At 41.4% G+C, this 13,826-nt stretch overlaps 2 protein-coding genes across 4 annotated transcripts; one reads left to right on the top strand and one right to left on the bottom strand.

The window, feature by feature from the left end:
* Positions 1-4,725: 4,725 nt before the first annotated feature.
* On the bottom strand, positions 4,726-7,052 carry LOC141910806 (peptidyl-prolyl cis-trans isomerase NIMA-interacting 4-like). Its single transcript, XM_074801631.1, has 3 exons — positions 6,918-7,052; positions 6,535-6,654; positions 4,726-4,900 (listed from the first exon to the last, which is right to left on the bottom strand). Exons 1-3 carry the CDS (start codon positions 7,050-7,052, stop codon positions 4,742-4,744), a joined length of 414 nt encoding a protein of 137 aa, XP_074657732.1. The 3' UTR covers positions 4,726-4,741.
* Positions 7,053-7,083: 31 nt separating this feature from the next.
* LOC141910804 (uncharacterized) lies at positions 7,084-13,602 on the top strand. Of its 3 annotated transcripts, none has more exons than XM_074801627.1 (5): positions 7,084-7,200; positions 7,632-7,723; positions 11,517-11,624; positions 12,220-12,572; positions 13,260-13,602. In XM_074801627.1, the coding sequence occupies exons 1-5, from the start codon at positions 7,183-7,185 to the stop codon at positions 13,295-13,297; spliced, it is 609 nt and encodes a 202-aa protein (XP_074657728.1). In that variant the 5' UTR covers positions 7,084-7,182; the 3' UTR covers positions 13,298-13,602. The 3 variants fall into 3 exon arrangements, with proteins under 3 accessions (XP_074657728.1, XP_074657730.1, XP_074657731.1); XM_074801629.1 differs by having other exon boundaries at positions 11,520-11,624; XM_074801630.1 differs by lacking the exon at positions 11,517-11,624.
* The last annotated feature ends 224 nt before the right edge of the window (positions 13,603-13,826 follow it).

The following is a 13,826-nucleotide window of genomic DNA, read 5'->3' on the forward strand; positions in this document are numbered from 1 at the left end:
GTAAGTTTTCGATATTAACAAGATAATTCACTTAATTCGGATCACTAATTTTGCGTACTTGAAATATCAGGTGTATGTGATAAATGGACGACTTCTTGATTCAATTAGTTAAGAAAATGGCAACATTCTCGGCCAGACTGAATTCAAATTTGAAATTCTACTTTCAATCTCTGTTGGGCAAAACTTTCTTACTCTAGTTCGAAAATTTTGAAGAAAAGTCAAATCAGATTCGTAAACCCTTTTGAGTCCAGTTTTGACACTAAACTGTAGAACTGGGATTAATTTGAAGATCGATGATTTTTGTTGCAGATCAAATGTTGTCTCGTGCCGTCCCGAAAACAACGACTATCTCCGAAAGACGTCAGTCTGCCACAACCAGACATCCGTCTGCCACAACCAGACATCCATCAGCCACGAACACACATCCGTCTGCCACAACTGAACATCCCTCTGCCAAGACTAGGCATCCATCTGCCAAAACTAAACATCCGTCTGCCACAACCAGACATCCGTCTGCCACAACTAAACATCCGTCTGCTAAGACAAGGCATCCGTCGGCCACAACCAGACCTCTGTCTGCCACAACTAAACATACATCTGCTACAACCACACATCCGTCTGCCCCATCAACTTTAACTTCTCGTGTTATCGATTTTATCTACTCAACAATCTGGCCGTTGGTCGATGAAACTTCAAAGAAATCAAGTGAAAACGATGCTAGTCGTCGACAAGGTCAGATTCCCTCCGATTTTTCTGAAACCGTTGAACCTGAAGAGGGCTCGGGTGAAGACACGGCAACAATTAGAATAGCATCGCAGAGTCGAACAGAAGAAGGGTCTGGATCGAAAGGATTCTTTGAAAAATCTGATCTGGTGACCGAGAGTATTGAAATACCCGGGACTGAGAGCTATTCTGAATTATGGATGGGAAAAAACACAGAAATCAAGGCGGATGAGACAACTGAACTGCTGACTGAGGTGCCGAGCGAGGTTTCGACTGAGGTGCCAAGTGAGGTTCCGACTGAACTGCCAACAGAAGTACCAACTGAACTGCCAACAGAAGTACCAACTGAACTGTCAACAGAAGTACCAACTGAACTGTCAACAGAAGTACCAACTGAACTGTCAACAGAAGTACCAACTGAACTGCCAACAGAAGTACCAACTGAACTGTCAACAGAAGTACCAACTGAACTGCCAACAGAAGTACCAACTGAACTGTCGACAGAGATGCCAGCTGAGCTACCAACTGAAGTACCAACTGAGGTTCCTAATGAGGTCTCAACTGAGGTACCAACTGAGGTACCAACTGAGCTGCCAGAACTCAGTAAAACAGATTCTTCGATCGGGTTAAGGCAGACAGATTCTTCAAGTGAAGAGACCGTTCAATCTACCCTTGCTGCTGCTGCTGCACTAACTGACTTGGATAAACAAACAGGTTTGTTCAGCATTTCATGAATATTTTTGATGATTTCTATGCCTAAAGAGAACCAAATTTTTCACAAATAAGATTAACTCCTAAATTCATTAGATAAACTGAAATGACAAAGAAATTGAGTCAAGTTAAGAACTGAAAATCTTTTTTGAAACTTGACTCTCATTTACTCCTTCTTGAGAGAACTTTCAGGTCCTTTAGATTAGCAAATTATGGGGCTCTTAACTAAGAAAAGTATTTCTTTAAATATGTGAAAACCTTTTCTCCGAATTGCCATCAGCCTTAGAAAGAAATCTTTCTCTTTTTTCAGGCGCTGATTTACAAATCGATCCTGTCAGTAAATTGATACTAGTTTTGGACGCTTCAGACGGCGTCGGGGCTCGCAATTTCAAAACCGTAAAAACCGTCGCCGAAGACCTCGCGAAAATATTCTTGCGTCGTTTCGTGCAATCGCAGATCGGCGTCGTGACGACCGGTCGGCAGACGCAACTCGCCGTCCGTCTGTCGTCGGGAGCAGACGTAATCGCGGCGCTCGAGCGAAACGTTTCGTTCGTCGGCGGAGAAATCGATTTTCTGCGCGCGGCGAAAATTCTCTACGAGCAACTGTTCAATCCGGTCGACGAGATGAAAAACACGCTCGAAGAACTCGCCGGTCACCACGGCGACAACGGGAAACTGCGACGAGTGTTGGATTTGTTGCAGACGCGCGAGCAGACGCGGCACCAGGGGGCGCTTTCGCACGTCAATCGACTGGCGGTGATTTTCACGTCGACAGTCGAACGGTCGAATCAGGTACGAACGAAAAATCATCGATTTGTTCAGAAATCGGAGAAAACTGATTAAATTTCTATATAAACCAGCAGCCTGGACCCAGAGTCTGTACCCCACCCACCCCCAGTCAGTACCCCAGCCTGGACCCAGAGTCTGTACCCCCCCACCCCCCAGTCTGTACCTATCCTGCAAAAACTGATCATACAGAACCTCACCTGAGACAAGTTTTCTATTTTGCGTTTGTAGCAGGTGAATCTGATGTCGGCCATGTTACGAGACGTCGGCGTGCACTTCATTATCATCGCTATCGGAGACATCCATCGCGGCGGCGGCGGCAACCGCAACAATGTGAAATTTCTACACGATATCGCTGGAAAAAGCGACAATTTAATCATCGCGAGAAATTACGTGAATTTAGCGACGATGACTTCTCTAATTTATTCGCGGATAACAGACGGTCAGTCGCGATTCACGACAATCGCGGCCCAGTTTCACGAAAAAGTTTAAGCCTAAAACGGTTTAGTTTGAATTGTTCTCATTGAAAACATGAAGTAACCAATGACAATTACACCTAAAATTTGAGATAAACTTTTTTGTGAAACTGGGCTGACAACCAGAGTTCGATGTAATGGATTAAAAACACTCGCCCGTCGGGCAAGTATATCTGAAATTTCGCTCGCCCCCTCAAATATCAACTTGCCCTATATAATGCGCAAAAAGCTTTGAGACGTAAAATTGCACTAGCTCGGCGGACAAGTGATAACGATAACCTATTTGCCCTGATGAGAATATACTTATACCGGGCAATCGGACAAATGCTTAGATCAGACCCTGAGAAATACTTAAAAGTCAAATTGATCAGGGGTGGATCCAGAGGTGGATCCATTGGCCATTTTCGAAGGACTTGTAACATCCCAAAAGGGTTATTTGGTGTCCAAAAAGGCAATATAAAGCACACTCCCGTGCGTAATTTGTAATCAAATCGTTTCTATAACTGCTGGGTCTGTTATTGTTAGTTTGATCATGATTGTTTTAAAAAAGTAACGTACTTATAAGCCCAGCAGAAATTAAAAACAAGGTATCAATTTAAAAAAAATGTTTTTGCCTTACAGTTCTGCAGTGTCCGAGTGGTTACTACAAGGACGGCACATCTTGTCAAGGTCTGTACGAACTATGCGTATGATAACATTAAATCAAATAAGAGATGAGTTTTAGAAATTGTTTGTTTTGTTTTTTACAGCTGAAGAAGTGAGTGCGTATTTCTGTCAGTATCGAGATGGAACCCGATACGCTGCCGGTTCCACGTGGACAGCTCAGTGTTTATCGTGGAAGTGTGACCCGAACGGAGGCACCATTCAACAAATACGTAAGTTTCGCATTGAGATCTTTCTGAACCCAGTTCCACAGTTCTGGACCCAGTTTCACAGTTCTGAACCCAGTTCCACAGTTACTGGACCCTGTTCTACAGTAAATATTTTTCCAAATCGACAGGACCCAGTTCCACAGTTCTGGACCCAGTTCCACAGTTTTGAACCCAGTTCCACAGAAACTGGACCCAGTTCCACAGTTTTGGACTCAATTCTATGGTTACTAGACCCAGTTCCACACTAAGGCGACCCAGTTCCACAGTGCAGGAGCATTAAGTTAGTTCTTTTTCAAGTTAGGTGATTCTAAGAGACAAATATGCCTTCAGAACTGTGAAACTGGGTACACATGTACTGTGTGTATCATTGATGAATAAATTATGTAAATTTTTCAGGATGCGAGACGGCAGACGGACAATGTTTACAGCTCGGAGAGAAATCGTTCAGTTGCGTCATCAATGGAAATCTCTATAGAAACTGTACTTGTGAACACGATAAACAATCTAACTCGGTGCGATACAGGGCTCACGTGTTAAATACTGCCCCCTAGTGTCCGAATTCAGTACTACAAGCTCTCTCAGGGTCCGAATTCGACAACACTGACCCCTGCCTATCGACGCTCAATTTTCTGTGCAATGTAATTCAACCGTCCGAAGATTTAGAAATTTTTGTAAAAAGATATTTTGTAAATATTGTTATTAATTTATTGAGTCTTTTTTTGATTTTGTTGTTATGAATAAATTAAGATATTTTAGTTCTGATTGATAAAGAATTTGTTGTGTTGAAATTGTCTTGTTTTTTTCAAGAGGACAAGAACAGATGGCAAGAGGATGGTCTTTTTTTAAGAGGAGAGACTGCTCATGATTTGTCAAACCATCACAATGCCTACATGGACAGACCAACACTGTACACATGATTTAATACTTGTCTTTTTAACTAAAATAAAAAATATAGGTACATTTAATTAAATTGGATTAATTTCTATTGAAAGGTGGGTTTAAAGTGAGCTTTAGAGACTGGTCCTAAGTTGTTTGATCGGGAAAAAGAACTCAAATGAGCCGACGCTGGTTTTCAATCCTGAGGTACAAGGCATTTGACTATAGAAGAAACAATTAACAGAAGAAACAAAAAGAGATTTCAAATAATTACAAAAAAACATTTTTATTAAGATGCTATTTTTTCCCTTCCACCATTATTATGTGATAACCGAATTTCGTTTTAACGGGCGGGTCCGTGTAAACCGGCGCGTTTAAATTACTCGTCTGCAAGGCGAAGGCTGCGTCCTGAAACGGTCCTACCATACTACCTCGAGTCATCCAGCCTAAATCACCCTGAAAATAAACATATCAATATTGTGAGTCTGTGTTGTGGCCGGTCGGGTATAAGCTGACTATAGACTATCTGATTACAAGAGCTTAAATTGGCCTTGAATTGTAAGTTTGGCCATTGTGGTGACCATTTAGCTGTGATGACCATTTAGTTGTGAGGTGACCAGTCAGCTGTGTGGTGACTGGTGACCAGTTAGCTGTGTGGTGACCAGTCAGGTGTATGGTGACTGGTGACCAGTTAGCTGTGTGGTGACCAGTCAGGTGTATGGTGACTGGTGACCAGTCAGGTGTATGGTGACTGGTGACCAGTCAGGTGTATGGTGACTGGTGACCAGTCAGCTGTGTGGTGACCAGTCAGGTGTATGGTGACTGGTGACCAGTTAGCTGTGTGGTGACCAGTCAGGTGTATGGTGACTGGTGACCAGTCAGGTGTATGGTGACTGGTGACCAGTCAGGTGTATGGTGACTGGTGACCAGTCAGCTGTGTGGTGACCAGTCAGGTGTATGGTGACTGGTGACCAGTTAGCTGTGTGGTGACCAGTCAGGTGTATGGTGACTGGTGACCAGTCAGCTGTGTGGTGACCAGTCAGGTATGAGCTGACTATACACTTTCTGATTAAAAGAGCTTAAATTGGCCTTGAATCGTAAGTTTGGCCATTGTGGTGATCATGTAGCTGTGGTGACCATTTAGTTGTGAGGTGGCCAGTCAGCTGTGTGGTGACCAGTCAGGTGTATGGTGACTGGTGACCAGTTAGCTGTGTGGTGACCAGTCAGGTGTATGGTGACTGGTGACCAGTTAGCTGTGTGGTGACCAGTCAGGTGTATGGTGACTGGTGACCAGTTAGCTGTGTGGTGACCAGTCAGGTGTATGGTGACTGGTGACCAGTCAGCTGTGTGGTGACCAGTCAGGTATGAGCTGACTATACACTTTCTGATTACAAGAGCTTAAATTGGCCTTAAATTATGAGTTTGGCCATCGTGGTGATCATTTAGCTGTGATGACCATTTAGTTGTGAGGTGACCAGTCAGCTGTGTTGTGACCAGTCAGGTGTATGGTGACTGGTGACCAGTCAGCTGTGTTGTGACCAGTCAGGTGTATGGTGACTGGTGACCAGTAAGCTGTGTGGTGACCAGTCAGGTGTGAAATGACTCTATTTACTAATTATCTGATGACAAGAGCTTAAACTGGGCTTCATTTGTCTACAGAACCAATATGAGCTTAGAATGTTACATAAAATCCCTCACTAATGTAAGAGAGGTCCAATAATAGGTTTCTTTTATTTCTACGTTACACAATTATCCTCTCTGAGTCATATACACGAAAATTGGTACCAGTTCCATAGTAAGGAGTTAGGATTTGAGTTATTCATTCATTGAGGATGAACTAATCCAAACTCAAAAAAACTAACTCGAACTCATAACTGTGTGGAACTGGATCCTGAAGATGATATACAAATTTAATGAAACATTCGCGGAACTTATTTTTCCATTCCTAGATTGGGATTTTACATCAAAAACAAAAATATCCCAAAAAAATTTGCTCATTTTCAATATTTCATCTCTTAAGTCAAATCTAATTGGCAGAACTGTGAAACCAGGTCCTGTAACCTACAGAATTCATAATGCCAATTACATACCCCTTGTCTGGCTTTATCCTCGCTGTACTGAGCAGCGACCTCGTTAAACTTCATCCCGGATTTGATTTTCTCCATCGCCTCCATCACTTTCGAGTGTTTCTCGCATAAAATGTGCCGCACCTAAAAAAACCAAATCAGAGGGGCATCAAAACTCAAGTGTACGAATCTCGTAAAATATTGAAAAATGATATAGCATGCAAAAGATCATGAAAATATCATATCTAGCCCCGGCCTGGGTTATGAAGGCAGATGAATCGTTGATAACAATTCGAAATCAATTTCTCAATGCATTAAACGGATTTTTCAGTTTTTAAAGCTTCCAGAACGGTTTCGTTCGGTAATTAGTGCGATAAACCAGGAAATGAAATAAACCGGCTCCTTACCTTAACGGCCGTTCCTCCTTTCGTTTGTTTGCCTCCTTTGCCCTTTTCCTCCTCATCTCCGGCGCCTCCTTTCGCGCCTCCTTTGCCGCCGGCTGCTTTACCTCCTTTCGCTCCGGATTTTCCTTTCGGAGGCATTTTTCAGAAATCTCGGTGTCTTCGTAACCGGATTTTCGAGAATGTAGGCGGCGCTTCGGTCGAAAATTTTAGAAATCGACGACAACGAAATCGCGATTATTTCTCGTTTTCAACGCGCTTTAGCTCAACGATGAGTTCAGCGAGCAAGGTAATCATTTCTGTTGATAATAAACGTCGTATTTTCTTAGAATTGATAAATATTTTCTTAGAAAATCGATTGGATAAAAAAAATGAGATTAAAATGAGAAATCGCGCTACGTACCGAAACATAACGATGAAAATTCAATACTTCAATTTGTCTGAGCTTTGATTCGAAACGTACCAATTTATCAGTGATTGATTTCATATCCTAAATCATTGTTTGTAAACATTCATAAGGATTTGGTCTTGCAGCGTCACCTTAGGGACGCCTAAACTGTCTGACTGACAGGTCCTGGGCCCCTGGCGGAATTGCAGAAAAAATTTAGGAGCTTTAACCTCAAAAAGATAATTTCGAACATTTGTAATTTTCATTATTTTTTATCCTCAAAAATTTAATTTCAAACTTTTTTAATTTTCACCATTTTCTATTCATTCTAGGTTGGTGAGATTTTCACGGCCGCAGGGCTTGCGTTCAGTAAACTGGGTGAATTGACAATGCAGCTCCACCCGAGCGCAGATGCTCCGCCAAAGTGAGTATCCCAAGAAAGACGAAATAACTTTTTGAGTTTTCCGGAGTATTTTTTTTGTGTTAAGTGTCATCGGATTAAAAAGTGAAAAATTGAAATTTTCCGCTTTTAATTTTCTAGTCCGATATTAACCAATTCAAGCATCGAAATAAGTGAAGAAACCAGTTCGAATTATTTCCTATTTTTTGGTCAACATTTGTCTCAATTTTATGAGATAGGTCTAGATACTAGTTTCTTATAGAACCGAAATGAGCTCATGAAAGATCAAACACTTTACCTACTGGGGCCTTACGATTCCTTATTGATCGATTCCTTCGAAACTCCTCACAGAAAATGCTTTTCAAGGTGCTTTAAACTCCTTTGATTTGAACGAAATACAGGAAACTGCTTTAAAAATCCTTTAGATCTCCATCAATTTTGAGAAATTATCAATTAGAAATGTTTGTAGTTGTACTGTAAATTATACCTCAACCGATACGGTTCGTTGGGACCAGGATTTGTTTTTTCCCCAATCGGGCGGTTTCTGAATTGGAAAGAATTTAGGTAATGTATAGGATAGAAATTTGCTTACGAAACCACTGAATTAATGGTTTACTGAGATAAACAAGTCTACTGTAATTGAGATATGAAAATAATGCAGACACTGTTTTGAAATTTGAAAATCTTGAAAACTCCTTATATCCAGGAATGACTGATCTGTAGGCACCCTGTTAAAATTCTTTATATCCAGGAATGACTGATATGTAGGCACCCTGTTAAAACTCCTTATATCCAGGAATGACTGATATCTGTAGGAACCCTGTTAAAACTCCTTATATCCAGGAATGACTGATATCTGTAGGCACCCTGTTAAAACTCCTTATATCCAGGAATGACTGATATCTGTAGGGACCCTGTTAAAACTCCTTATATCCAGGAATGACTGATATCTGTAGGGACCCTGTTAAAACTCCTTATATCCAGGAATGACTGATATCTGTAGGGACCCTGTTAAAACTCCTTATATCCAGGAATGACTGATATCTGTAGGGACCCTGTTAAAACTCCTTATATCCAGGAATGACTCAGCTGTAGGCACCCTGTTAAAACTCCTTATATCCAGGAATGACTGATCTGTAGGCACCCTGTTAAAACTCCTTATATCCAGGAATGACTGATATCTGTAGGAACCCTGTTAAAACTCCTTATATCCAGGAATGACTGATATCTGTAGGGACCCTGTTAAAACTCCTTATATCCAGGAATGACTGATATCTGTAGGAACCCTGTTAAAACTCCTTATATCCAGGAATGACTGATATCTGTAGGAACCCTGTTAAAACTCCTTATATCCAGGAATGACTGATATCTGTAGGGACCATGTTAAATCTCCTTTTATCCAGGAATGACTGATATCTGTAGGCACCCTGTTAAAACTCCTTATATCCAGGAATGACTGATCTGTAGGAACCCTGTTAAAACTCCTTATATCCAGGAATGACTGATATCTGTAGGCACCCTGTTAAAACTTCTTATATCCAGGAATGACTGATATCTGTAGGCACCCTGTTAAAACTCCTTATATCCAGGAATGACTGATATCTGTAGGAACCCTGTTAAAACTCCTTATATCCAGGAATGACTGATATCTGTAGGGACCCTGTTAAAACTCCTTATATCCAGGAATGACTCAGCTGTAGGCACCCTGTTAAAACTCCTTATATCCAGGAATGACTGATCTGTAGGAACCCTGTTAAAACTCCTTATATCCAGGAATGACTGATCTGTAGGAACCCTGTTAAAACTCCTTATATCCAGGAATGACTGATATCTGTAGGCACCCTGTTAAAACTCCTTATATCCAGGAATGACTGATATCTGTAGGAACCCTGTTAAAACTCCTTATATCCAGGAATGACTGATATCTGTAGGGACCCTGTTAAAACTCCTTATATCCAGGAATGACTGATCTGTAGGAACCCTGTTAAAACTCCTTATATCCAGGAATGACTCAGCTGTAGGCACCCTGTTAAAACTCCTTATATCCAGGAATGACTGATCTGTAGGAACCCTGTTAAAACTCCTTATATCCAGGAATGACTGATCTGTATGGACCCTGTTAAAACTCCTTATATCCAGGAATGACTCAGCTGTAGGCACCCTGTTAAAACTCCTTATATCCAGGAATGACTGATCTGTAGGAACCCTGTTAAAACTCCTTATATCCAGGAATGACTGATCTGTAGGAACCCTGTTAAAACTCCTTATATCCAGGAATGACTGATCTGTATGGACCCTGTTAAAACTCCTTATATCCAGGAATGACTCAGCTGTAGGCACCCTGTTAAAACTCCTTATATCCAGGAATGACTGATCTGTAGGAACCCTGTTAAAACTCCTTATATCCAGGAATGACTGATCTGTAGGAACCCTGTTAAAACTCCTTATATCCAGGAATGACTGATCTGTATGGACCCTGTTAAAACTCCTTATATCCAGGAATGACTCAGCTGTAGGCACCCTGTTAAAACTCCTTATATCCAGGAATGACTGATCTGTAGGGACCCTGTTAAAACTCCTTATATCCAGGAATGACTGATATCTGTAGGGACCCTGTTAAAACTCCTTATATCCAGGAATGACTGATCTGTATGGACCCTGTTAAAACTCCTTATATCCAGGAATGACTCAGCTGTAGGCACCCTGTTAAAACTCCTTATATCCAGGAATGACTGATCTGTAGGGACCCTGTTAAAACTCCTTATATCCAGGAATGACTGATATCTGTAGGGACCCTGTTAAAACTCCTTATATCCAGGAATGACTGATATCTGTATGGACCCTGTTAAAACTCCTTATATCCAGGAATGACTGATATCTGTAGGGACCCTGTTAAAACTCCTTATATCCAGGAATGACTGATCTGTATGGACCCTGTTAAAACTCCTTATATCCAGGAATGACTGATCTGTATGGACCCTGTTAAAACTCCTTATATCCAGGAATGACTGATCTGTAGGCACCCTGTTAAAACTCCTTATATCCAGGAATGACTGATATCTGTAGGAACCCTGTTAAAACTCCTTATATCCAGGAATGACTGATATCTGTAGGGACCCTGTTAAAACTCCTTATATCCAGGAATGACTGATATCTGTAGGGACCCTGTTAAAACTCCTTATATCCAGGAATGACTGATATCTGTAGGCACCCTGTTAAAACTCCTTATATCCAGGAATGACTGATATCTGTAGGCACCCTGTTAAAACTCCTTATATCCAGGAGTGACTGATATCTGTAGGCACCCTGTTAAAAAACTCCTTATATCCAGGAATAACTGATCTGTATGGACCCTGTTAAAACTCCTTATATCCAGGAATGACTGATATCTGTAGGAACCCTGTTAAAACTCCTTATATCCAGGAATGACTGATCTGTAGGAACCCTGTTAAATCTCCTTATATCCAGGAATGACTGATCTGTATGGACCCTGTTAAAACTCCTTATATCCAGGAATGACTGATCTGTATGGACCCTCTGGATATATATTTTCAATTCAGTTTTACTAAGTGTAAGTCGTAGGATAAGTCATCAACGTTCCACTTTTTCTGGGCAACCTTACAGACCCCGGGGGTGTGAGAGGCAGGAGGGTCAAACTACAAATGAGGTTTTTCTTTGACCTCGGGGGGGTGAGAGAGGCGGGAGGGTCGAACTACAAGAGAGGTTTTCTTCGACCCCGAGGGTGTGAGAGGAGGGTCGAAGGACAACGAGAGAGGTCTATCTTCTTAAAACGAGACGATTGTTTTGTTTAATTCAGCAGCGCAAGCAAGTGGTCGCAGGAAGAGATCGAGATGTTACGCACGGCGATCACGAGGTTCGGCGACGATTTACAGAAACTCAGCGATCGTATCAAAAATAAAACCGTGTAAGTTGCCGTCGGCCGCCTTCACCCCGGGGCGGTTGGGGGGGGGTGGTGAGAATATATTGTGGAGAAAAAAAGAAAATTTCTGATTTGTAAAATTGATCCGGGAATTAATAATCATGAGCTCATTTTGGTTCGCAATTAAGACCAGCTGAAAGATTTCAATTGCTCTGTCAGTCAATGCTTCGATTTTGTTTTTAAGACGAACCACCCGGAACAAGTTATGCGTGAAAAATACAAAAACCATTTTTGTTAAGGCTAAAAATATTGATACCTTGTTTCTCATTTCTGCTGAGTTTAAAAGTTCACCCGACAGGCCACCTATCTACCCTGTACGTTACAATTTCATAATCGTGATCACTTTTACCATAACAGACCCAGCAGTTATAGAAATGAACTGATTATAAATTTTATTATATTTTTACAAAATGACCCGGCCGATTGGGAGAAACAAGGTATCAGTTTTGTTTAACCTAAACATAAACTGTTTTAGGCTTAAACTGGATTTGAATTTAGAACATGTTGAATTAAAAAAATAATTTTCTCAGTATTTTAGACCGACTGGACCCAGAGCTGACCCTGTTTGATTATTTTCCAGATTTCAAATTCGTAACCAACTTCGAAAAACGGCGTTCGCCAAAGCCGAACTACCGCCGCCGATTCCGGAGACGGTTCCGCCGTTGGAGCAGACGTCGCCGACGACGACCGCGACTACGGCGACCGCCGGAGGCCGGGAGAAAGCGTCAAAGAAAATAACGGTCATCAAAACGGAGAGCAGCGGCGCGTCGCAGGGCGGACCGCCAGCGAAAAAACAGAAAACGTCGAAAACGACGACGGTGCAAGGCGACGCGAATCTGATGACGTTGAACGCGTTGAATTCGGTCGAGGGCGAGGTCGACATCGAGACGATCGGCGAAACGGCGACCGTTAAAAAACTAGAGTTCGATTCCGGTATGTAGACAACAACGAGATTGTCATCTCTGTTTTCAGAGTTCTTGTCGATCGGGAATTTGAAAGTCAGGGGGGACATCAACAGGGTCCCTACGACTCCTTGATTCCTTAAATACTCCTCATAAACGAAAAATGTTTTTAAAGGTGCTTGGAACTCCTTTAATTTGTACATAATGCCCGAAACTCCTTAAAAACTCCTTCAATCCGCTTTTGAGAAATATGCAATTAGACGCCTAAATCGGCAGTCAGAACTAGGATTTTTGTTTTTACCAATTTGGCGGTTACCAAATTATAAACAGAGTTTAGTTAGTGTGAAGTATAAAGGTTACTTACAAAACCACTAGATTACTGGAGCCAGTTACTCAAAGGTTGGTTGGAGTTGACCAGTGGATAGTTGACGCAGTGACAATTAAAAGTTCATTGTTAGTATGGTATCTATCCACCGGTTAACTTAAACCAGCTTTTGAGCAACTGACCCCTGGTTTACTGAGATAAACAGTGGAGTCTATAGTAATTGGGATATGAAAGTGATGCAGATGCTTCCTTGAAATTTGATTAGCAAGCCACAGGTGACTGACAACTATTTGAGAGTAGTAGTCTTTTCTAATGTAAACTATCATCTATTTCAATTCAGCACCTTCTCAATATTTGCGAGGCGTGATATTTCATATTTTATTTCAATTTCAGAAGAAGAAGTCGTGGAGGAAGAAGCTCCGATTATGTGAGAGAGAGCGAGAGAAAACTATTCTGGCGAAATCCGAGTTTTTCAAAAACTTAAAACATTCGTGGAAATTTCATGATCGCGGTGAAGGAAAGGGGCGTGGCCTAATAACGTTGTATAACTATTATTTATTGTTTATGCTAATGAGCCAGAATGCATTTTATTATTAACGATGATACTTCTATTTTGCAGTATAAATTGTAGTCGAAATCTCGATGAAAGATTAGATAGATTTAAGAGTAATCTATGTTCGTTGGTTCGTTTGTTTGTACGCCCTTGTGTAAATATTTCTAAAATAAAGCTTCGTCTGTCGAGAAATCTATTAGTTTGTTTGCTTTAAGACTCGAGAAGCCTGGAATAGATTGCGCGAGATTATTACCTGCTATGGGGTCATTCATTTATTACGTACGCATTAGGGGAGGGGGAGGCGTTAGTGCAATTGCGTACTGTCATGCTTAATGTATATGAAATAATGGCTGATTTTGCGTACAGAGGGGGAGGGGGGTTGAAAAATTCAAATTTTATGCGTACGT

The sequence above is a fragment of the Tubulanus polymorphus genome, chromosome 9 (assembly GCF_964204645.1).
Source record: "Tubulanus polymorphus chromosome 9, tnTubPoly1.2, whole genome shotgun sequence".
Taxonomy (NCBI): domain Eukaryota; kingdom Metazoa; phylum Nemertea; class Palaeonemertea; order Tubulaniformes; family Tubulanidae; genus Tubulanus; species Tubulanus polymorphus.

Excerpts from the sequence above, each read along its gene's own strand:
- LOC141910806 (XM_074801631.1), bottom strand. The coding sequence starts at position 7,052 with ATGCCTCCGAAAGGAAAATCCGGAGCGAAAGGAGGTAAAGCAGCCGGC. Across the intron at positions 6,655-6,917 it reads AAGGAGGAACGGCCGTTAAG|GTGCGGCACATTTTATGCGA; the intron begins GTAAGGAGCCGG and ends TGGTTTTTTTAG. Across the intron at positions 4,901-6,534 it reads AGGATAAAGCCAGACAAGGG|GGTGATTTAGGCTGGATGAC; the intron begins GTATGTAATTGG and ends GTTTATTTTCAG.
- LOC141910804 (XM_074801627.1), top strand. Across the intron at positions 7,724-11,516 it reads AGCGCAGATGCTCCGCCAAA|CAGCGCAAGCAAGTGGTCGC; the intron begins GTGAGTATCCCA and ends TGTTTAATTCAG. Across the intron at positions 11,625-12,219 it reads CGTATCAAAAATAAAACCGT|ATTTCAAATTCGTAACCAAC; the intron begins GTAAGTTGCCGT and ends ATTATTTTCCAG.